General features: G+C 36.3%; 1 protein-coding gene across 1 annotated transcript; it reads left to right on the top strand.

The window, feature by feature from the left end:
- Window positions 1-23,062: 23,062 nt before the first annotated feature.
- LOC135224282 (piggyBac transposable element-derived protein 3-like) lies at window positions 23,063-24,187 on the top strand. Its single transcript, XM_064263130.1, has one exon. The coding sequence runs from the start codon at window positions 23,063-23,065 to the stop codon at window positions 24,185-24,187; it is 1,125 nt and encodes a 374-aa protein (XP_064119200.1).
- Window positions 24,188-25,720: the final 1,533 nt, after the last annotated feature.

Genomic DNA, 25,720 nt, shown 5'->3' with positions numbered 1-25,720 from the left:
TAGGTCGACAGGTCAAGCAGAGGAAGACCCACACAAGCCAAAGTCAACCGCTCAGATCATCACGCAAAAGAAGGAACCCTTGGTCGAAAACAAAAGAATAAATAAAAAAGAACAGAAGAAACGCTCCCAAATCCTCAAGAATCCCAACTGGAAAGCTCGCTTCAGGAGTCAAGAGACACAAGGAGGAGGACTATCGAACGAACGAACACACAGACTCTCCGTCAGTCTCCAAGGAAGGCGGAAGACTTCGAAATCCAAAATCGAAGACTCGGAGCTTCAGTCACATTCTCAGACCAACCTTAAGCAACAAGCGTCTTTGAATCAACTCGGCAAGACAATCCACTAACACAAAGGGAGGTGCGCAAACGAACACACAGCCTCTGTCTGTCTCCAAGGAAGGAGGAAGACTTCCAATTCCAAAAGCGATGACTCGAAGCTTCCGTCAGGTTCTCACCAACCTTCAACCTCAAGCGTCTTTCGACTTAGACTCGGCAAGGAGTTCCGCCATCAAACACGACAAGGAATAAAACCACAAACTCCCGGTTCACATGAGGGACGTCCAGATGCAACGAAGCAGCAACGAGCTTTTAGAGGTCCCCCCACAAACATGGAAATCCTTATTTTGGGATACTATCCAGACAACATAGAAGAAACAACCCTGTTTCCAGAAAGCCTAATTTCTGAGTATATATATATATTCAGAAATTCTGAATATATATAAATTCAGAGTTGGAGCAAAGCAAGAAACCAAGAAAAAGAAGTTCTACCTTTTTGGTGAGCGGTGCCGAGGAGCAGAGGGAAGGCGCTCATTGCTGGCTAAACAAAACCCCTCTGCCATGATTTGGCCCCGTGATGACACCCCAGCAGTGAGGCATCACTGATGCTGGTAAAAGCGCAAGAGAGAGAGAGGAATACGAACAACTTCAGAAGAAGACGAAGGAGATAGGCTATACTTCTGCAGGCAGCGCTGAAAATCATTCCTGAGAATACCAAACACGGCATAATACCTCACTTTTCGTCATTAAAATAATGCAGTTTTTTTAATATGCTATTAGAAATGACTAAAGTTTATTATTAGAAAAATCAGAAATTTCAGTTCTTCCCCACTTGTACGATAATGTAATCATATTCAGGCATAAAAAGTTCTCTACATTACGCCAGCTTTTATTTTCATTCGTAGTTGATGGAAAAAAATAATAAATAAATAAAAAGATTTCTCCCTTTCCGATCTTGGTGGAGAAAATCTCATTTGTGTTTTTTTTTAGCTGGATATCTACCTAATGTTTCAGGATTGTGTTTAAAAAGCTGTCAGATTTTTAGAGCGTGCATATACTGCAATTGTTAAATGTAAGGACTGCTGATTAATATTTCACATAACTAACTAGATAATAAGCATAGATTACGTCATAGTTTTTCATATTTCCTAATCAAGGTCTTTTTCGCAGGTTTTTTATTGTACAAAAACTTAAGAAAAAATCTTAATAGTGTAGGAAATGGTATTCATTATTAGGCATGAATTCCCTCATAGTTTCTCATATTTCCTAATCAAGTGCTTTTTCACAGGTTTTTCTGTGATTGTGCAAAAATAAAAAGAAATCTTAGTAGTGTAGGAAATGGTATTCATTATTTTTCCTCACACTTTTGCTCTGGTGATGAGCATCACAATAACATAACATATCCTTAATTTCGTGTAATTCATAAATGAATTGTACTTCCTCTGATCACATAATGAAATTTCTACTAGGAATGTTTTAAAATTGATTCTTTATAGTAAATTCGAAAAATATATTGCACTTGTGAACAACAACATCCCCCCACCAGATACCCCCCCCCCCCCCCCACAAAAACAAAATAAACAAACAAAAATAAAAACAAAAACAAAAAAGCTAGCGTTTGCGGCAATGTCAGGTTCATATAGACATTTCCACCTTCATTTTTAACTAGTTCTTACCTTCAGTCAACTATACAGATGATTATTTACATGAGATTTTTAAGCACAATGAATATCATTCCATAAAGTTCCTTTTAATTCACTCTGAAAAAAAGAAATCCTTTATAAGTCATTGTCGTTCCATAAAGTTCCTTTTAATTTACTCTGAAAAAAAAAAGAAATACTTTATAACTGATTGTCATTCCATAAAGTTCCTTTTAATTCACTGTGAAAAAAAATACTTTACAAGTGATTGTCATTCCATAAAGTTCCTTTTAATTCACTCTCAAAAAAAAATGAAATCGTCTACAAGTGATTGTTATTCCACAAAGGTCCTTTCAATTCGCTCTGCCAAAAAAAAAAAGAAAAAAAAGAAGAAAATAAGATAAAATAAAAATCATTTACAGAGTTCACAAGATAGCATATTGTCACCCTAAAGGCCTCTCACTTATTAACTTGAAACTCATCAATATTCCCATTGTCATTATACAACTCCTCCAGGGCCTCTTGTCCTCCTGAAGTAGGTTTGAAGGCCTCTTTTGTCTCTGAACCCCAAATCCCGGTCACAAGCACAAAGCATTCTCATGAAAATGTTTTAAATTGATGCCGTGAACGTGAATATGCAAGTGCTTGGCGAGTATGCATGCACCAACTGCATTCTCCTGAATATTCATATGCACAACGCAGACTAGAATTACATATTCTCAGTTTTCTCTCGTTGTCATGCAGAAATACAGTCTCGAGCAGAAAGGCTATCTTATAGAGAGAGAGAGAGAGAGAGAGAGAGAGAGAGAGAGAGAGAGAGGGTGGGTGGGGGGGGCATACGAAGGAACAAAGATTAATGTGGGATCCTGCTTTTTTCCCTAAAATACCTTTCCTTGAATAACTCTCAAAACTTTCAAGTAATCTACGTAAGCAAAGTATGAACCAATCTTGTTAAAAAAAATAATAATAAAAAAAAAAAAAACAGGAAAAGTCTTAAGTGTTGAGGACTTCATCTCCATAAAAACTCCCTTTTATAATATTTGCTCCTAGCTAATATAGATCCCTTGGTCTTTTCTCAATGGCCATTATCCGGCTTCAATGGTGTCTCCTAAGGATTCCTAGAGCAGGGGTCTTCAAACTTTTCAATGTAAGGGCCAAATTATATATTTCCCACATTTATGCGGGCCAAAGGAAAAAAATAAAGATAAAAAACAAATCAGTGCCAGTAATTTAATTTCCTCAAATATTAGAGTATAAACATGGAAAAATTAAAACATATCTTGATGGAAAAAATCAGGATAAACTAAATAGATTCCTGCCTTTAGTTTTATGCAACCAAATTAGTGTGACGAATGATACTGACGTTTCGACTTCAAAATTTCATTGGAATCAGGTTCCAGATTAGATGAGCCAATTGTAAGAATTGATTTCAAATGATCATCAGACAAATTTGCTCGATAGTTAGATTTCACATACTTCATTTTGGAAAATGTTTGTTCACACAAGTATGTTGTACCAAAAATGGATACAAAACTACAAGCAAACTTTATCAAATTTGGAAACTGATCTGGCTGCAGGCATTTATAAAACTCAATCAGATTTCCTTCTCTATACTTATCTTTCAGCCTGTCATCTGCCTGGAGATCAATAATTTCCATTTGAAATTGGGTTGGAAGATTTTCAGCATTGAATAATTCAGCGATGCCAGTCGTACGATAATTTTTTTTTCAAGGCCACCACACAGAGATTTGTTTGGCGGGCCCGATGAAATTATGTGGCGGGCCAGATGTGGCCCGCGGGCCACAGTTTGAAAAGCCCTGTCCTAGAGGAACGAATAAAAAAATAAATAAATAAAGCCTTTTGTTCTTAGATTTCAGGTCAAGTTTTAGGGACATTTCACTAAGCGGAGATTTCTTGGAATGCATTAAGAATAGCATTAAATCACTCTATATAATAATATATATATAATATATTATATCGATATATATCTATATATATATATATATATATATATATATATATATGTGTGTGTGTGTGTGTGTGTGTGTGTGTGTGTGTGTGTGTATGTATTGTATCTTCCGGCTAAGCATTGATAGATTGATAGTTAATCTCCTCCCTTCCTTCCACATGAATGTTATAATCCCCCTCTTGAGTTATCGCTGCTGCTAATGAGAATAATCGTACGCCAGAATAAATATAGCGCTAATTAACTTCCCAGAGGGAAGTGAATGCACAGAAGCATTCTTATCAAAGTCTCCTCATGGTTGCGTAACGATAAGAAAAAATAAAGATGTTGCTCTGTAGAATCAACAGTGCTGAAGCAGCAATAACTCTCAATATGACTTGTTTAAAAGAGGGTCTACTACCCAAGTAATAATAATAATAATAATAATAATAATAATAATAATAATAATAATAATAATAATAATAATAATAAGAGCTCCATTGTCTTCAATCTCTCTCTCTATACAGCGAGAAATTTTTGGGGTAAATCTCAAACGAAATCATCCTAAAACAAATGCGTTTCATATAATGAATAAACAAAACATAGTCGACGCTGATTTCTGGAAAGGGTGTGTTAACTCATAAGGCAAATTATCCAAACAACGCAAAACCTAACGACTGAATTTTTCAGCAATGATTAAACGATGAGGTGAGCATAAATAACATTTAACTACATTAGATGGAAGTTTACTTCACGCAAAGAAAACGGAAGCTGCGTAAGACATAAAGAGCAACCGCCGGTGGCTACTGCTTCCGCCAGCGATAATCTAATTACAGAGATGTTGCCTGACCAACTACGATCATTAATATCATTCTTCATCAGTTATAATGTAAACGTTAATATTTTAACATGGATGCAATTTGACTAGGGAATCGTCATGATTTTAGTACTTAACAGATTCTATAAGGAAATATATTGGTTAATGCTTTATATATTACAGACACTCTTAAATTACCATCATTTTTGAAGGTTGGGAACAAAATGACAGACAGCGCTGAGGTTTAAAAATGCCTCAAGATACGGAATGTGAGGAAAATATTGTGCACGCACACGCAGGCAATGATAGTTACGTAATGAGACATCTTTTGCTTTGTACTATATATGGGAGAGCAAGCCCTGTTCCAAATGGGTCCCTCTTACCGTAGGATAGAGTTCGAAGTTAAATTACAGGTTAATTACAATCGACCGGGGAAAACTAACGTTAAATTGTTAATAAGCAACCAAAATACGATACGAAACTGCAATTTCCAAAGCAATACCCGAACGGTAGCTGCTCTTTTGATTAACACATTTTTCATTACAAAAGCTTAAAAAAAGAAAAGACCATTTGCGCAAACAATAACGAATTAAAAATGAAAAATCAAATCCAGCCTTCAGTAAAATTATGTCAAGTTACTGGACAATTAAATCATACTTACGTCTTATACAGAGAGAGAGAGGAGAGAGAGTGAGAGAGCGAGAGAGAGGAGAGAGAGAGAGGGGAGATAGAGAGAGAGAGAGAGAGAGAGAGAGAGAGAGGAGAGAGACTGTCACATACGGTAGAGGCGGAATTTGAAATCCTAGACCAACCCACTGGGTCTTACTCAAGTAACCTGAATCGAACCATAGGCTATAAACTTTGCAACCCGCGTAACCTAATTAAAACTATTAAAAGTTATTGTGTTCTCCGTTTTAACCTAAATATATCCACCTAGACGAGAATAAATAGAAAGTTAAGAGGCTATACTGAACGTCACCTTTTTCTCATAATATTCGATATATATATATATATATATATATATATATATATATATATATATATATATATATATATATATATATATATAAACAAGGTGTTCATAAAGTCCCAGTATCATTACATGTAATAAATACTTGTGATGGTACTGGGACTTTATGGACACTCTGCACACCACATTAAATGACAGTACGCCACTCCACCATGCTGTACCGTAAGAATTCAACATAATTTAATAATAAAATCAATTTACAGAACTACGCCAAAGACATGACTTGCACTCACCAACTGATACAACATAAAATTGTGGAATTACGAAGTCGTTTTCTCAAATAGCCCTAGACCTATGTCAGCGCCATAGCAATCCGTAATATCCGCGAATATGACATTCCAGCTTCTCCGTTCGCTTCCAGTCTTTGTTTTCCTGTAATAGCTATCAATGCACGACTCCTGGAACCCATTTTGTCACAGACATACGCTTAAATCGACAGAAAATGTATCACAATATTCGTTAAGACACCTCAAAATGGCGATAGATGCAACGTGGTGACGTCTAGCCAACCAACGGGTAAATCTAGGGTTTAAATAATTCCAAAACTTACTCTAAAAATTTTGTCATAGACTACACGCTATACATTCTATTTTTTTAAATACAAATTATAAATAAAAGGAAAGTTATAGTTAACTTTTATATTTTATTATCGTACTTTTACCGTATACACAAGTATAGTTTTTTACTCCATTCAGGAGCGTTCTCATCGTGCCGGATATCGGTCTAAAAACAGCAACGATTATGATATTCAAACTTTAGACGTGATTAGATATATAGACTGGCACTGTGGGGTTACAAATAAGCAGAATAAAAACTTGCTTTCTAAATAAATCAAAGCAGTTCATAATGGGAAAGGGTTCATCTAAAAATAAAGGAGAAAATAAAACTTATATCGTATATAAGCTGCGATGATGTGGGTTTGACAAAAATTGTAAAGCATTAACAGATTAAATTTATTTTGCTAAAAAAGTAAGTTTTTATATAGTTTATATCCATAAATGTAACGTAAGTTTAAATATCAAGGCGAAGACACATTCAACCGATTACACAATAGGCAATGGATTGACTCACAATGGTCTAGTTCTCACCAGTTTATTTTATGGAATGACGTTATACCATTAACACCTTGCCCGTGAATATCCATAGCTAACTAACTACCAGGTTCACAATTAAGTGATTAGATTAAATGAAGGATAGAAGTTTTAAGCGAACGTGATTCAAACGTTCTCGCTAGAGACGTGAACGTCCCAGCCGCTGCCCAACGAGTTTTTAAATGTCTGACCGTGAAGAAAACGCCACCATATATGTGTACATCTTCTGGTTTAGAAAGTAGTAATGCTTCCTGGGTAGGCCATATCTCTGTTATTATCGGTTATTGCTTTAAGTTTATGCTTTCAACTCAGACGAAGTCCGGTGGCTGTAGGATTATATATGATAAGAATGGAAGTTGGTTAGTTCCGTAGAGCGCCAATAACATGGAGTGATGTCCTTGTCGAGGGTGTGAGACCTTGGGCGTAGACGAAGCACTACGGCAAATTTGCTTAATTTTTCTTCTAACCTCCTGTTTAATTATTATTAGAATGTGTTATTTTTAAATGCATATTTCGAAATATTAAACATACTGAGTTTTATTGTAGTTCAAGTGCAGAATTTTGCGTTGTAATTCGTACAACCTGAGAGATTACCCTTCAAAAAGAAGGTGGGGGGCGGGTGGGGGGGCCCTGATGTCAAGAATATTCCAGACAGCTGGTGAGGTCCTTTCATCTAGGTCCACATGGCCGTCCAACCCCATGCCCGTGGGCCAAAAGTGGCCCGTCTGGTTTTGAAAGTGGCCCGCGAGAGAAAAATAAGTCATAGAGATGTGTGTAAATTGTCAGCTGTATGCAAAATCAATGTACCTTTGTCTCAAGAAGAATTAATTGAAATTAAAACTAATTATGCCCACCAAGATGTGAAATTCGATTTTTGGACACAAATATCCTGCTCACTTGATTACCAACAAATTTCTGATTATGTGTCAGAACTATTGTCAATGTTTGGTTCAACTTGGCTCTGTGAGAGCACATTTTCATTCATGAAGTTATTAAAGTCAACATTATGATTTCAATTAGTGACGTAAATCTGGAGTCCGAATTAAGATGTGCTCTCACTGATTTTCACCCTGAATTTTTCTAAAAATAAAGTCAAGCTATTATCACCATTCCCACTAAATTTACCTTTGTTTTAATCAAATAAACTCTTGTATGCCCTCTTTAAAATATATTTCTTCGAATTCCTCTGAAATAAGTCCTTGTCATTTTCACATTGATAAGTTCTGTATAATATATATTATATTATTTATATAGCTATATAATATATATATAGTCTTATATATACTATCTATATAGATATATTATATATGTATATATGAATAACTTGATCACGAAGTATATAAAACGTGATGATATGTATAAATAAAGGTTTTTTTTGCCACAAAGGAAAAAAATGAAAAAACGAGTTAGCCGAGTACTTTCGGTCCTATTCGGACCCTTTACTGAGGCAGTAAAGGGTCCGAATAGGACCGAAAGTACTCGGCTAACTCGTTTTTCATTTTTTTCCTTCGTGGCAAAAAAAACCTTTATTTATATATAGATATATATATATATATATATATATATATATATATATATATATATATATATATATATACTTATATACTAATCACACACATACATACATACATACATACACACAGGTGGCCCGCATGACTTTTTGTTTTTTCAAGAGTGGCCCTCAGACTAAACAACTTGGACGGCCCTGATTCTAGGAGAATGTCTCCTGAAGACGGTGAATATTCGCCTTCATCATGACTTAGTAGCTTACGAGACGAAAAATTAATCAAGGAAAATCTCCGTGAAATAAGACAGTTGCCACAAATACTCGCGTACGCCTGACCGTGAAAGCTTAAATCTAGGTTAGTTAATACTTTATTCAAATGAAGATATAGGGTAGCTAGACGCATGCATGACACAAACACACGCACATATATAGTACATGCGTGTGTACGTGTTTGTGTGGATTGGGCACATGCATGTACGTTTGTATTTACCGAGTCAGACGGACATTGAGTGAAATGGAGATAAAGTATATTAATTAACATCGGATAACGGGAAATGCATAGAATACTAAACCCTTTTACATTATGCTCCTTTCAACGTTGCGTTTATCCCTGATTCAGCTCCATTTGTGACCCATTCATATGCAAATAACGCTGCACACAGGGATTGTATTAAATTAATATATGAAATGTTGCACCATTAAACATTTGTTATGCGGATTGAATTTGTTCTATCTAAAAATGACGTCGTACGTACATTGATGAAATCTGATTTTCCTTAATAGGCGAGTAATCGAGTTCCTTAAAGTTAACTAATACTTATACGGGAAATAAATCCTTTTCCGCTGTGTAATGAAGACATTTCTTTAAATAACATATCGACGTCCTTTGTTCCTCATCATATAACCTTGACGAATATTAGACTGAAGGAAGCTCTGCGGATCCTCACAATAATACCAATTAAATAGCGCGACACGGTTGGTTAATAATCAGACAGCTACCGCGCAATTATAAAGGTATATTATATATTCTAATCTCGTACGTGGCGCTGAACTCCGGGATATATCTGTTCGGATGTACCAAAGAATCCAGCAGGGAGGTGATTCTCAAATTGGGTTCCTTGTCACCCCAGTGGCAAGGGGTGCCCACATAAGGTTGTCACGAATTTCGTTTTGGCTAGATCATCTCAATGAAGATTTGTAGAGAAAAAAAGAAGTTTGCAAGAGTCTTCATATAATTATTACCAGTGTTTCTACTCTAATATCTATCTATCTATCTATCTATCTATCTATCTATCTATCTATCTATATATATATATATATATATATATATATATATATATATATATATATATATATATATATATATATATATATATATATATATATATATATATATATATATATATATATATATATATATATATATATATATATATATATATATTTCCATGGTATTGATTACGCCATCACAAAAAAAATTAAATTGAGACCGTCTCTTGCAGAGGAATGGATTGATATCCTCCAGGAAGAAGACTTAATAGGTGAAGTGTATCTTTCCCCTGTGTAGAATTTCAGCATCAATTCTTAAATCATAACAATAAAATGGGCCCACACGTGAACACCTACTAGATCTGCTTAGCAAGACCGCTTGCAGGCAACTCAAGCAATTCACAGGATATATTCAAAATTAATAACTGCAGCATGTATCATAGCCGTATGATGACTATGCAGAATTGGCGATATATCTTCGTAGATGTAAACATAGTGGCGAACATTGCATCTTTTATTCATATATTTATCTATCAGTGAAAACCTGCTAGACTTGCAGGGTGTTTTTTATTTGTTAGGTGGGGATGGGGGGTTACATATGTCACCCAGTAATGTTTCAGTTTAGAGAACACAACGCGTAAAGGAATCGACGCGTATGACAGGTCTTAGTTTGGCCTACGATAATGACAATCTCATCGAGAGTAAAGAGATAATTAACTGCTTTGCCGAACAGTCATTTCATTATCATCCATCCGCATTCCTCGCTTTTATTCTGCTTGCATTATTTCATCGTGCAAGCATCAGTTTCGACGAATATTTTTATCTCACGGAGACAAGGCTCGCTGTGATAAACGTCTGTATTAACTTCATTAGCGAAGTATACTACTTTCTGCGCGCCCTGATATATCAGGTCGAATGGTACCAGGCGTCTACTTTATACGAGATAGCAAGAAACATTTTTTGGGGTTTATGGTAAATAAACAACTTCCGGTATATAGTCGTTGCTGGGACAAAGTTTCCCCTTTCAGCTTTGAGCGACCGACTGAAGTCTGCTCCATTATATCGGTGTCTCTAAGCGAGAGTTCGTTGCCATGGAACGCCAATTATATGATCTTCGTGCCAAAGGTCGCTCTTATTGCAGGAAATAAGGAAATAATTTCTATGTTTGTGAAACAGTTTGTTTATGATGAGGGTGAAATTCCTCTTTTTTATTGTTTTTTCCTCCCTTTTTTTTATTTTTTCCTGCTTATGATGAAATACTTACAGAAGTGAGAAGTCGAACTGCCAAGAAGGTAGAATTACTATATATATATATATATATATATATATATATATATATATATATATATATATATATATATATATATATATATATATATGCTTAAAAAATCACAGTAAGATGCGCGTGACTTTATTAATCAAGCAAATACCACGGGGATATGATAGGCAGAAATCCAAGCGCTTTCGTCTTTCTGCCCCTCATTTTCCTGCGGTATTCGCATATATATATAGTAATAATATATTATATATATATATATAATTATATATATATATATTATAATATAATATATAATAATATATATTGATATATATATATGTATGTAGGTATGTATGTCTGAGTGTGTGTTTATTCCGTGAGCAAACACACACATGCACACAAAACATATAAACTAAAACTGCACATTTCTCTCTTTATAGCAAGGATTTCCAAGTGTGGACCACGCCCACTCCTGCATGACGTCACAGGGAATCAAGGGAGGTCGTCCATCCGAGATAACTCTTCATCAGGAAGGTCTTCCTGCGAGAGGAATTCCAATTTGACAACCGGATGTTCCCACGTCCACTGGCCACCTAATATCAGGGGGTAATAATTCAGGATGTAATATTGATCAACGCTCTCGCTTTTAGTGAATTCCTTCGTAAACCGAACTAAATATTTTTTTTACAGTTTTTTTCTGAGATGTAAAAATAAACCCACAAGGTCACTTTCTATAACTTCTCTGCTTGTGATTATTTACATTATATTTTACTTAAAACTTATAGTAGTCGAGTTTTAAGTAAAATACTATGTAAATGGTTTAATCTTATTAACAATAATAAATAAGAAAAACAGCTCGGTTCCTGTAAGTTGAAAGAACTTGAATCCCACAAGGTTACTTACTTTAACTTCTATACTTGTGACTATTTACATACTATTTCACTTAAAACTTAAATTACTCGAATTTTGTAAAGCAAAATTCTATGTAAATGAAGGAATTTGAAACCCATAAGGTTATAGAGTATGACTTCTCTACTTGTAAGTATTTACATAGTATTTTACTTAAAACTTAAAGTACTCGAGTTTTAAGTCACTTGCCTTCGAACCAATAAAAGTCACTTTTCTTCCGTTCTGGTTTGAGAGCCCCTCTAATTTCCTGGCTGTCCCAGCGAGCCTAATGGCAGACATTACCTGCAACTGAAATTGCTTCGTCATTCAATTATTACAGAGGGAACGATAGAAAATGATGACCCTCGAATTCCTGAAGTTAGGTCAGATATTCTTCCTGACACGATCATAGATTGGCTCGGAGTCAACTGTTGGAAATGATACAAAGTATTTCACAAAAAGGGTCGAGAAATTTTGAACTGATTCTGAGAGAAAGTTTGGCAATATCATTTTTCATTTTTTTTTTTTTTTAAAGATCGAATTCCTGACTCTTTCATGTTTGCATAGATTTATTCATCGTTCGGTGCGATTTTCAGGAGTTTGACTAGAACCGAAATTGTCATTTGTCTGTCTGCCATCGGAAGATTTCCGTCTCTCACTCAACGTAGTATATATATATATATATATATATATATATATATATATATATATATATATATATATATATATATGTGTGTGTGTGTGTGTGTGTGTGTGTGTGTGTGTGTGTGTGTGTGTGTGTGTGTGTGTGTGTGTAAACCCGTGTGTGTGTAAACCCTGTTTACATATTTATTGAAATGATTACCTTTTGCAGATGGATGAAAGTGGATAACTCTTCCCCCTCTAAATAAAAAAAAAGAAAAAAGTCTTTTAGTGAAATGATTATTACAAAAGTAATATTATAAATTCCCAATGAAATCCTTCCTTCAGTATGAAAGGGAAAACCCTAAAATATTTTTTGCTTTTGTATTTTAATACTACAAAACCCTTTGTCTTGTCTATTAAAAACAAAAGATTAAAACTCTCTTTCCACTATCCGTCCCCCTTCCCCCTCCCCCTAGTTAAAGATAATCGTCACAAAGAACGATAACAGAGCGCATTCAAGTAAGATAACTATTGATAAAAAGATCTTTTGCTTCTGCAAGTACTTCATTTTGAACTGCAAAAAAAAAAAAAAAAAAAAAAAACAGTCGTCTCTAAAGGATTAATATTTTTTTTTTTTTTACATCTTCTCGTTGACAAAGTCGTCCTTTTACTCTCCTTTCCCTCTAAAGGATTTACGGTCCTATGATCCCTCGCCATCCGACCTGTTTTCCCTTCACCGGAGAAATCATGTCATTCCGCTCAGATGACCGGAAACTTGGAGACTGAGGTCTTCGTAGCCTTTATTTTTGTTTTCATTACTTTGAGAGATGCGGATTCTTCCAGGCTTTAGAAGACACGAAAGCAAGTTTCCAGGCCGCTTACCAGCTGAACAGTTTTTCCAGTGAGTTTTCCAGCTCCTGGAAATACTAATCTGCGTAGTGTCTTGTTTCGTAACTTGGAAGCTTAATGGCCGCTTTCCAGCTGAACAGTTTTTCCAGTGAAGTTTCCAGCTTCTGGAAGTACTAATCTGCGTAGTGCCTTGTTTCGTAACTTGGAAGCTTACAGGCCGCTTAGCAGCTGAACAGTTTTTCCAGTGAACTCTCCAGCTCCTGGAAGTACTAATCTGTGTAGAGTCTTGTTTCGTAATTTGGAAGCTTACAGATGAGATATCAAGCTATGTACGAAAGCGGACAGCATAATTCAATGTTGAATGATCTGGGCGTCAGTGCTATAGAAAATGTCCGTATTCAAACTTTCTCATACGCAGTTTGCCAGCAAGAGAAAGCAAAGTAAAAAATCGAGTTTTCTGTACAGCGGATAATGCTGTATGAGCCACTGCCCATGAAACGTTCAGCAACGGGCCGGTGGTGGTCTGTACAACAACGTTACCAGAAGCATGATCATGGCTAACTTTAACCTAAATAAAATAAAAACTACTGAGGCTAGAGGACTGCAATTTGGTATGTTTAACGATTGGTTGGTGGATGATCAACATACCAATTCGCAGCCCTCTAGTCTCAGTAGTTTTAAGGTCTGAGGGCCAGACAGAAAAATTTAGGACGGCTAGACAAATAGCCTAGTACCGGGAGGTAAGCAGCTCCCAGCCAATCAGCGGCCGCCAAACCAACGTCTCGCAGGCATAAGGGCTCACCCAAGGATCTACCTAAATAATTTTCTTTTCTTTCTTGGTAACCAATTGTATAGGACGAACTTACCGTTCTGCTTCCTCATAACATTAGAGATATTTTTCACTTTACGAAGACCTGTTCTTCAATGAAAAAGAAATCGAATATGGTATATTCGGTTCGAATAACTTCACTACATGACAGCGTCCCTATTACATAACACTGCTTACTATAGCTGGTTCACTTAAGGTAGATTATTGGATGAGCCCTATGCGGCCGCTGATTGGCTAGTACCGGGAGGTAAGCAGCTCCCAGCCAATCAGCGGCCGCCAAACCAACGTCTCGAAGGCATAAGGGCTCACCCAAGGATCTACCTTAAGTGAATCAGCTATAGTGTTGTGTGCGTCATATTGCCTATGGACAGTTTCAGTGCACTGAATTCAAAAGGCAATCGTTTCCACAGGATATAAAATGTAACTATATAACTGCAAAATATCAGATTATAAACAATAAATTATAGACAATAAACTGCGATTCCTTTATTTATGCTTTTCTTCGGGTTAAGCAGAGATTCAAAGTAAATTCTCTTTTGATTTTAATACGTCAATATTGATGTGTAATCGTCATTTCAGCCTGGAAAATGTATCAAGCTGATACGAAACGTCGGCGCTAAATAAATGGATAAAAGATAGAACGAGTGTCCATTCTAAAAATGTTTGTATATAACTATATTAATTTATTGAAGTAGTTAGCGCGATAGTTAGCAATGCATGCTTCTGGTGGAATAGAAATTTGTGTAAAATTGTTTAATGACGATGGGAAAATGCAAAAAGCAATAAAAAGACATTCACCTTTGAAATCTTCAATCTTTACCCTTTAAGAAGTTTCGGAGCCCGTCCGTCCCAGTAAATCCTCCTCTGAGAACGTCTGAAAGGGTGGTGGTGTTTCCAGATTCCTTCCAGGCCACTTATCCTTCCGGGAGTTCTCAAACACGCTCCTGGAATCGGGAAGGAAATTTCCAGATTTTAGTTATAAAGGTCTGACATCAAATGGGCTTGGAATTGGTAGTATAATGATTGGGAAATTATTGCTAGAAGTGTATGACATGAAATAGGCTGGAATTGGTAGAGTAATGATTGGGAAATTGTAGCGGGGGTTACTTATGGAATCTGGAAGGAAGTTTCCAGATTTTACTTATTGGAAGTGTCTGACATGAAATAGGCCTGGAATTAATAGTATAATGATTGGAAAATTATTGCTAGAGTGTCTGACATGAAATAGGCCTGGAAATAATGGTATAATGATTGGAAAATTATTGCTAGAAGTGTCTGACATGAAATAGGGCTGGAATTGGTATTGCAGTGCTTTGGAAATTGTATCGGGAATTACTCCTGGAATCTGGAAAGAAATTTCCAGATTTTAGTTATAATGGTCTGACATGAAATAGGCCTGGAATTGGTAGTATAATGATTGGGAAATTGTAGCGGGAATTATCGCTTACTGGGGGGGTGTAAGCCTACAAACTACATTGTTGTAGTTGTTCTTCTTGTTGCGGGGTAGGAAAGGTCTATGGAAAAGGCTAAAAAGGTCTGGAAAAGGTGTTTTGAGTTGAGTTAAAGACACAGGAATTTTATGATAGGATATTTAAGATTTATTCATTAGAATGAAACAGAACTGGTCTTAGCTCTGATGAAATATACACGAGAGAAATATTTCGAACAAATAGAAATATCGGGTTGCAGTGGAACCCCTCTTTTATCGACTATTTTGCTCGCCCTATTATTTAAGTTTGAGTTCAGGTGCGAACGTGGGGCAAAAATTATTTTAACAAATAGCAGATTTTTTTTAGAGAGAGAATTTGAAAGAAAAAAAATAGTTGGAAATGAATATTGAACAAATTCGTGTACTGGAAATTGGCAGGCTATGGAAATTACCTAGAAATGCTGACTGATGAAAATAGATTTTTATTATAGAAAATATAGGATATTCTTTGTTGACCAGTTTTCTCGTATATTGAATTAACGATTATCGTCCTTATATTTTAATTAGGAGTTATAAAATTGCACATATTTCGCAAGAGGTTTTCTGTTTTTCACTTAAATTACAGGTTCCAAGGATATAATCTATATATATTTATATATATAGATATATATATATATATATATATATATATATATATATTATTAGAATTGAATCCACGAACCCTGTAAAAATGCAAGTGTTAACCAAAAATTATTTTTGTTTTTGTTTTGTTTTAACTTCATGAGCAGAGAGATTCATTGATTTTAAAATAACCATGAGATGGCATATGGTTAACAGTAAACTGAATCGTATACGTATATAGTACGTTCTTTTTGATACGTTTTTAGCTGAAAGCAACTGATATCATGGGTACTTGATTTGTTGGTTTAACAAGCTATACTAGCTACACGATAGGTACTTTCGCAGTCTTATATTTATGTCTTATGTAGCTGAATGTACTCGACTACCTGACCTGTTTTCTTTAGTTGAAATGCGCCCGGCAGATTGCTAGCTAGTTTGTGGTCGCTGTCAAGAAAACGAATTTTATACGACTTCTAGGTCACCGAAAGCTTTGCGAGTGTACCCACAGGTGTGTGAACATGCAGTGACAATTTTGCCCTTCCTCAAAGTAAAGTAAGAACGTAAACTTAGCTCATTTAGGCGTCAAAACAGCAGGACTTTGCCCCGGTTTTCTGACCGAGAAATTCATATGCCCGCAGGCTACGCGCGGGGGCGTCTCAGTGGCCCGACTTTAGCGGGTAATAAAGTTGGCGACGACGCACACTTTGAGCCCAGTGAAAACCAGAGACAGTGACCCTTCCGTTTTCTGTGCATTTACTACAATATCTTTGCAATTAAAGGAATGTGTGTGTGTGTGTATATATATATATATATATATATATATATATATATATATATATATATATATATATATATTATATATATATATATATATATATATATAATAATAATTTTTATTCTTCATCCCACCGCTGCCACCAGTCTAAGTCCCTTCGCTTTGCGAAAGACTTTTTTTTGTTTTCTCCTTACGACTGTCATTCGTAAGTATTTCTGGTTCCTCCCATCTCCTTGGGATATCTTAGTAGAGTGGTTCTTCTTAACTAAAGGAGAGGATTCAAACAGATAAGTTGAACAGATATAACAACTTTATTCTGTAACTCCATACTAGGAGATGCAGCTCGGTCGGGAGACCGATATGTTTGAAGGTTGGCACGGAACTGCCATTCTAAAGCATCACGTCGATAACGGAACATTAGCTATCTCAGCGATTCATATAAAAACATACGTAGTCCGCCAGCTCGGAAGTTACAAGTTTCCGGCGTAGGTTAACAGGTCAACCGCTTCCCATGGAAGTTGTTGTGCAAAGTTATCATTAATATAAAATGTTGACAACGCACAGAGCTGAACCAGGCTACTGCAGACAGCGCATAGCGTAATCTAGATCTGCTTTGGTCACGTAGGACCCTCCTAATGCCATGACCTCAGGTCATGGGTTTTTTTTTTTATTTACAGATACTGTAATCTGAAATAATGTATTTATTACATATATATTGAATATAGATATATATATATATATATGTATATATATATATATATATATATATATATATATATATATATATATATATATATATATATTATAATACACACATACACACACATCACATTAGACAATAAAAATGCAAATCCCATAACAGGAAACGTAGATAATAAATAAAAACGTAAAGTGCGGACTTAACATAATGAGATAGAGTGAATCTCATCCCTGAGAAAAATACTGTACCAGAAACCAAAGAATACTCACTCTCTACTTATTCTTATTTGGAGAAAGACGCGTTATCGTTGCAGACTCCAGCCATATGTTGCAATCCTCCCCAAGATATGCGAACTATTTCTTGAAAGCAGCGACTAAATCTTTAGAATGGCTTTTACGATACTCGTAATACCTACGTATTTTAGAATGAACCTTATGAAGATGGTAAATATAATACGATAAGATGAGAGAAAACAAATAAAATGGAAACTGGAAGAACAATTTCACTGGAAAACAGATTTTACTAATATTGAAATAATACTCACAGTCGTGAGACGTCCTTGAATATAACAAGTTTGTCAGGACGTTTAACGAGATGCAAGGATTGTTTGGCTTGTTACAACATATACAGTTTCGGTCTTGGCTGTTACAGAGACATTGTTCTTTTATTCAGAATTGTTTGTGTGTTGTCATTTATTCCTTGGAAACTACTCATAGCCAGGGATAGCGCAAAAGAACTAAAAAAAACTATTGCAATGCTTGGTTACTGTCGATGGTTTTTATTGTTCACATTCTTATGTAAACAAATATGTTTTCTAAATCTCACTGGAATTTAACAGCGGCGTGACTGCATCTGTCTTAAGACAGAGAGAGAGAGAGAGAGAGAGAGAGAGAGATCTGATTGCGATGAGATCTCAGGTCAAGAAATCATTATTTTCTAACTTTGTAATAAAGCATTTAAAGTTTATTCCTAACAATGTGTAATTCTTTGCTTTTATTTTTAATTTTTCCCCCCCTCATCGTTATCCTGCTCAGCATTTACAATTTTTTCATTTCTTTTCATCCATGATTTTGTTTTTGATTTTCGTGACGCGGATTCCAACACAGCTAAGATTGTAATAAATTTCGGTGCGAAAGTCAATGTTATCAGGGGATATTAAATATAAATTAACTTTCACGTTGGGAACATAAGTTATGGTTGTGATAATCAATGCACAACTACTAATTTTTTCGTAACCCACTTGGCAATCATTTTAACATGGGGTTAATCTTTCGTACCACATTTTCATTTCCACGGAAACCATATCATGAAACTATGTCAGTGACCACCCCCTTCCCCCCCGCCCCCCCCCCCCCCCCCCCTCCAAAAAAGAGGCGAGGGCCGAAACGAAGAAAGTTTACGCCAGTAAATTACGAAACCTTGAAAAATATAGCTATAGTATATTCACATCAGCCGTGCATTTGATGTATGGGCCAGTCCTTACGACACCCCTGATTGGCTGTCGAGAAGCCAATCACAGGGCTGGAAACTCTCATCAGTCTCTCTCGAGAGAGTTCACATAGGCAGGATGTATGTATGTTCCACCTCTCCTGAGGGATACGTTTTTCAAAAGTATCCCTCAGGAGAGGTGGAACATAGATCATACCTATGTAAAATCTCGTGAGCGACTGAGAGTTTCCAGCACTGTGATTGGCTCATCAACAGCCAATCAGGAGCGTCGTAAGGGACTGGCCTATACATCAAATACACGGCTGGTGTGAATCTACTATAGTTGGTTAAAGTTTTTGAGGTCATCTTGACCCATTGGTTGCTTTTTGGAAGGGCAAAAAAAGTCATGAAGGTGTGGGACTTAAAAATGATTTTTTTTTTCCTTTGGCTGATAAAGAATAGCTTATAATCTCCATTAACGGTATCCTGTGTAAAGCGTATATGACCAGGACGAGAAAATTGTATAAATGTATATACAAAATACCTGACGTGAATGGGTCACTTTATCTTAGATTCCTCTATAAAACTTTGAGAAGGTGTAGTTCATAATACTCCCAGCTTTCCTTTTTTGCATGAAGTTGCTTAAAACGTAAGAGAAAGAGACTGGTATTGATTGCTTGAAAACAAAATCATCATTCTTGTATCTAATTTTCCCTTGCTCTGGTCCGACAAAGCAAAACAAAATAATAGAATATACCAATTTTAATTTGACAGGAGGATGTTTTCCAGTAGACCTTTGATAATACAATGCATCTCCTCATAGGTCGTAGAATATGTGTACACAAATGGATGATAAATGTATATCCACTCCTTTGTAAGATTATAGCAGTAGACGATACAATTCCCACTTCTCCTTCGACCTTCATAATTCCAGTTTTTGAATAGGCGTCCATCCATATACAGCGTCACGAATTCTATCTTATGTAAGAGAAGTCAGACTTAGAATACAAACATCGTTATCATTTTTGCTGCTTTGGAAAGGCTTCCGTCCAATTCCCAAGGGTGGGGGGAGGGGGAGGGGTGCCAAGACGGTTGGAAGGTCGAGTGCGCCATTCAACTCATGAATGGCTAATTGCTTCTTTAAATGAAGCACCACCTCATTTGCAGTCCCTCAGAATTTCGTAAACGAGGGGATGTGATTTGCATACAGAAAGAACTCAATGATGGCACCTGCAAATAAATGGCTTTTTTTTTCTTTTTTTTTTTTGTTTAGTCTGTCAAAGGCCTGGGGGTAAATGATTGTTTTGCTATTATAGACTCACCCATGCCAGTCTTGATGTACTGTGCGTTTGTGTATGTGCTTGTGTGTGCGTGTGTGTATTTAAATGACAACACATTTTTCACACACTCTCATACAAAACTTTAGGAAAATGAATATTCACATAATGCTACTTACATCGAATCATATATAGGATAATTATTGGATAATTCGTCAACAGTTCTCTCTCTCTCTCTCTCTCTCTCTATCTTCTCTCTCTCTCTCTCTCTCTCTCTCTCTCTCTCTCTCTCTCTCTCTCTCTCTCTCTGGGTGTGTGTGTGTGATCATTTTTATCTTAGAAATTTCATGTAATTGAAATGTTTATAGAACTTTTGAGTATATTCGTGTTAAGGTACGTTTGCTCATTAGCTGGGATTCCTTGTCTGGAAAACGAAAACATACCTTTGGAAGCGTCGCTTTATGTACATTTAAGTAATTTACTACCTCAGCATTCACCTAAATGAATATACCAGAGACTAAGTTATTCTCCGGAAGGTTTTGCAATTATGTCTTTTTTTTATAGTTTAACCATTGATTTTTTTTAAATATCGATTCCCAGTTGTAGTGAATTTTCAAAAAACTCCCAAGCAAATCTTTATGCAGATTTTACGGGCTGCTCTCTGAACAACAGCCCATGCTGGCATAAGGCCAGCTCAATCAAAAACAACTATGCAGGTGACACAACACTGAAAAATTGCACTTTTGATGACATACAAGTGCAAATGATTCTATTTGGATGCGCAAAGGAACCACTGGTACTGGAGATACAGCCTTTGACAATCTCCCGGACCAAAAGTGTATCGTTCGCATTCATTTAAATTAGTTTTATTGCTAATGAATAAAAACACCAATCCGATTTCAAATGCATGGCGTTCCTCTGAGCTCAGTGAAATAGGAAATTTCTCCTTGTTGGTCATTTCCATTTTCGGATTTAGTCTAACTCTTCCTCCTGATCATTTTTGCTAGCTCGCTAAAATTAGTTTCAGTTGAATCACATTGTTAAAGAAACAGATTCTTGACGATTAATAACGATAGTAAATACCAGAAATTTGGTATTAATGTAATGAAAAGAGGTTAAAAAAATGATGGAAAACTGATTTTCATTTTATAATATATTATATATATATATATAATATATATATATATATATATATGATGTTATATATATATATATATATATATATATATATATACTATATATATATATATATATATATATATATATATATATATATATATATATATATATATATATATATATATTGAAGTTCTGAGCGTACGTGAATTAATTTACAGACTTGCGTATTAATATGTCGTATAGCTAGGCGCCCGTACAATGACGAGAAATTATAGTATGCATCAGATTAACATATATGATGATATAGCCTTATTAAATTTTATTAAACCACATATTTTAGGTGTACTTAATTCGTGAAAAAGTGGTTTGGTGAAGGTGAATAATTTCGAAATTTGTGTCTAAAAATCAATTTACGAAATCGTGAAAAATAAATAAATAAATAGAAATCGTGAAACGTTGTTTTTTGAAGGTGAATAAATCAAAATTTATGTTTTAAAACCCTTTAACGACCAGAGATCCCGTTTGGAATCTTTAAAACAGCTACTTTCGGGTAGTCGTGGTGAACAAGTTTTAGCTTGTATGAAATTGACGCTTTGGCAACTCATAGCTAAACTCCTCTGCTCTTTGAATCAACCAATCAGAAGCCGCCAGGCCCTCGCACAAAAGCTGGAGGGCCTTCGACAGACACAGCAGTCGTGCGTAAGTTGGAAAACAGTGAGGAAGTGCCGCAGTAACCTCCAACTTCCTCCCCCCTCCGAACTTCGTTATCATGGTAAGTACAGAGTGACTGTGGGATAGTGAAGCCTAGTGATATACTTACCTTTTGATGTTGGTTTGAAGGGCTGTAGTGTTACTGACGTGTCGTAGTGACAAAAAAAAAAAAGTATAGATCCCTTGCGGGATACTTCGGTCGTTCTTAGGCTGACCACGCTCATCCCATGAGGGATGTATCGGACCGTAACGGTTACAACGGCCAGTAGAATACGACGTCAAGTAATTTTATTTAGTGCTTGTTTTAGACATTTGTGAATAATTTTAACAATATTTCTAGATATAAGTGATTATTTATAGATGTTAGGCTCATGTGCATATAAATTATTACCATACAAGGGGTTGAATGATAGGTTTTTGTTAGGGAAAGTTACATTTTTTTCATTACATGATTTTAAAATTGATTTTTTATTTTTGCAGTTTCAAAGCAGCATGTTTTATGGGCAATGCAATGCTGCATTGGAGACTCAGAAACGTGTACCATGGGTAGCCCCTGACGACACTGAAGGAAGTGATGTCGACGTGAGCCCTTTGGACATTGACAGTGATGATGACGACCCTACCTACGTTCCTGACGAAGGCCTTACTCAGGACGATGCCTTTGACCCTCCTAACTCTAGAGGTTAGTATGAGACGTCCTTAGAGAGAGAGAGAGAGAGAGAGAGAAATGTGTTGTAAACACTGTATTTAAGTCTCGTTGTTATAATGGTATTTAAATTTGTTGCCCTTTAAATGGTTTGTAAACATTGGGTATTTTAAAAACTTATTTGTTTATTGCATACACACTGACATACACGTGCACACACACATGCATACTCACTTGACATACACATGCATGCACACACACACATTTACTGTTTTACTAATGTTACTTTATTCTTGTTTCAGCTTGCAAGGTCAATGTTGTTGTCCCTCAAGCGATGCCTATGGAAGAGGAAGGTGAGCCTAACCCTAAGAGGTCTCGTGCTGATGAATGGAAGAAGGAAGACATTGATATCCGTGCCCTGCCCAACTTCATTCATCAGAAGCCTGACTATTTGAGGGAACCTTATGAATATTTCTCCCAGTTCTTCACAGGTGAATTGAGGGAACGCATTGTGTATCAATCCAACCTGTACTCAAGACAGAAGGATGTAGGCAGCAACTTCCACATGTCAGAAGAGGATCTCATGGTTTTCCTTGGCCTCATCGTGTACATGGGCCTGGTTCCTCTCCCTAGTATAGTTGACTTCTGGGCCGTGAAGACCAGGATTCCTCAAGTTGCAGACTTCATGTCCAGGAACCGCTTCAAGACAATTCGATCATCCCTTCACTTCAGTGACAATGACCAGGCAGCTGCATCCCAAGATCGGTTCTTCAAGGTGAGAGTCTCCTTCACCAAGGTCACCAGAGAGTTCCTGAAAGTTCCTGAGACTCCTATCCACTCCATTGATGAAGTGATGGTCGCCTATAAGGGCACAAGGGCTGGTAACCTTTGCCAGTATGTCGCAAAGAAGCCTGACAAGTGGGGCTTCAAGTTGTTCTGCCGCTCCAGTGTGGATGGGTTTGTGCATGATATTCTCATGTACCAAGGGGAGACGACCTTTGTGAGCCACCATACTATGCTATCTGAAGAGGAGAAAGCCATGTCTGTAACTTCCAAGTTTGTTGTCGCCTTAGTGAATACCATCAAGGACCCCAGTAACTCAGCAGTGTATGCAGACAACTACTTCACAAGTATAGGGTTGGCCAAGTACCTGAGATCACAGTATGGATGCCGGTATGTGGGCACTGCCAGGGAAAACAGAGTTGGTCATCCTCCCCTGACGTCTGTGAAGGAGATGAACAAGAAAGCGACACAAAGGGGGACACTGGACTATGTCTCTTCTGATGGCATCCTTGTTGCAAGATGGAAGGACAACAGCATTGTGACAATCTTGTCCTCTGATGTTGGTGTGGAGCCCATGGGAACAGTGGAGCGGTACGAAAGGGCAGCCAAGAAGAAGGTTCCCATTCCTTGCCCATCTGTCATCCAGATGTACAACAACCGCATGGGGGGCCATTGACAAGAGTGACATGTTGACACACCTGTACAGGACCCCCTTCAAAGCAAAGAGGTACTGCATGACGCTCTTTGCTTACCTCCTTGACTTTATCATCTGCAACGCCTGGATTTTGTACAAGAGGGATTGCCTGGCTTTGCAGGAAAACCCAAAGCCCCTCAAGGACTTCCGTCTGGATATCTCCAATTGGCTCAGAAGCTTCAAGTCGTCAACCTTCAGACTAACCAGGAATTCTCTTGGCACCAGAGATTTTGCTTTGCCAAGAAGGGGCCAACGGGCAGTTGTGCCAAGTATTGAGACACGCCAGAATGCCACTGCCCTACACATGCCAAAGCATGTCACCATGAGGCAGACTTGCAAGTTCTATTCTGGTGCAGGCCACATCCACAGATCCCGCTGGATGTGTGAGGATTGCAAGGTGGCCCTTTGCCTTACTGAAGAAAGGAATTGTTTTGCTTTGTTCCATAAGATTTCAAAATAAGTTGTTTGATATGAGAGTTGTTTATAGTTTTGTCTATTTTTATACTATTTTTGTATTTTTTTTAGTGTTTTGTGTATTTATATACTATTTTTGTATTAGTTTTTTAGTGTTTTCTGTATTTTTATACTATTTTTGTATTTAATGTATACTTATTTTTTATATTAATTAAATTGTAAAGCCATATATGTGTTTCTATTATACATTGTGGAACTAAAAAGTGATTCATCAATAATAATCATATGTTTTGTGGGCGATTGAACATTATTTATAAACTTGAAAATGTTGCCCGCACGGCCCAATGGATCGCATACGGGACGAGCGTGGTCCGCCTAAGGTCGCCCAAGGCTCCCATAAGGGATACTTCATTGCATGCAATTATTTCGCTTGCTTTGGAAATTTTGTAAAAGTGCACAGGAGTAAAAAGGTCTTGTATTTACTCATACTATAGCATACTAAAAGGATTTTTTAATGTTTCCCATAAAACCCAGGGTGGACTTTAAAGGGTTAAAAATCAATTTACGAAATCGTTAAAATAAAAATAAATAAATGGATAAATAAAAATTTGTCTAAAAAAACAATTCACAAAATCGTAAAAAATAAAACAAAATAAATAAAAATAAATAAATATATAGAATTGTCTTAAAATTCAATGTACAAAATAAAAAAATTAAAAATTAGGATTTAAATAAATAAATAAAATCATCCTAACAAGTAAATAACTTTAAATTTGTGTAACAATTTTAGTGGAAAGTATTACAAATCAATTCATTACAGCCTGTATAACATTGTAATCGTAAATATTGCACGCGCTCATTGGTCATGTAAATCTCACCAACGTAAAGCCGTACTCCATTGAATGACAAGGGTCTCTCACGAGGGCTAAAAAAAATTATTTATAATGAGTTTCCTGCCGTTGCATCATTATGCTCATTACCCAGATTTGAGGTGACGTCTCCGGAGCGGAAAATTTTAGTAAGCTTCACCCGTTATTAATGACGTAATATCGTTTGCCTTGTAATTATGTTATGCAATTTCTATGAGGGGGTAATTCAGGA

This window comes from Macrobrachium nipponense, chromosome 10 (assembly GCF_015104395.2).
Source record: "Macrobrachium nipponense isolate FS-2020 chromosome 10, ASM1510439v2, whole genome shotgun sequence".
NCBI lineage: Eukaryota > Metazoa > Arthropoda > Malacostraca > Decapoda > Palaemonidae > Macrobrachium > Macrobrachium nipponense.
This window is presented reverse-complemented; position numbering and strand designations above follow the sequence as displayed.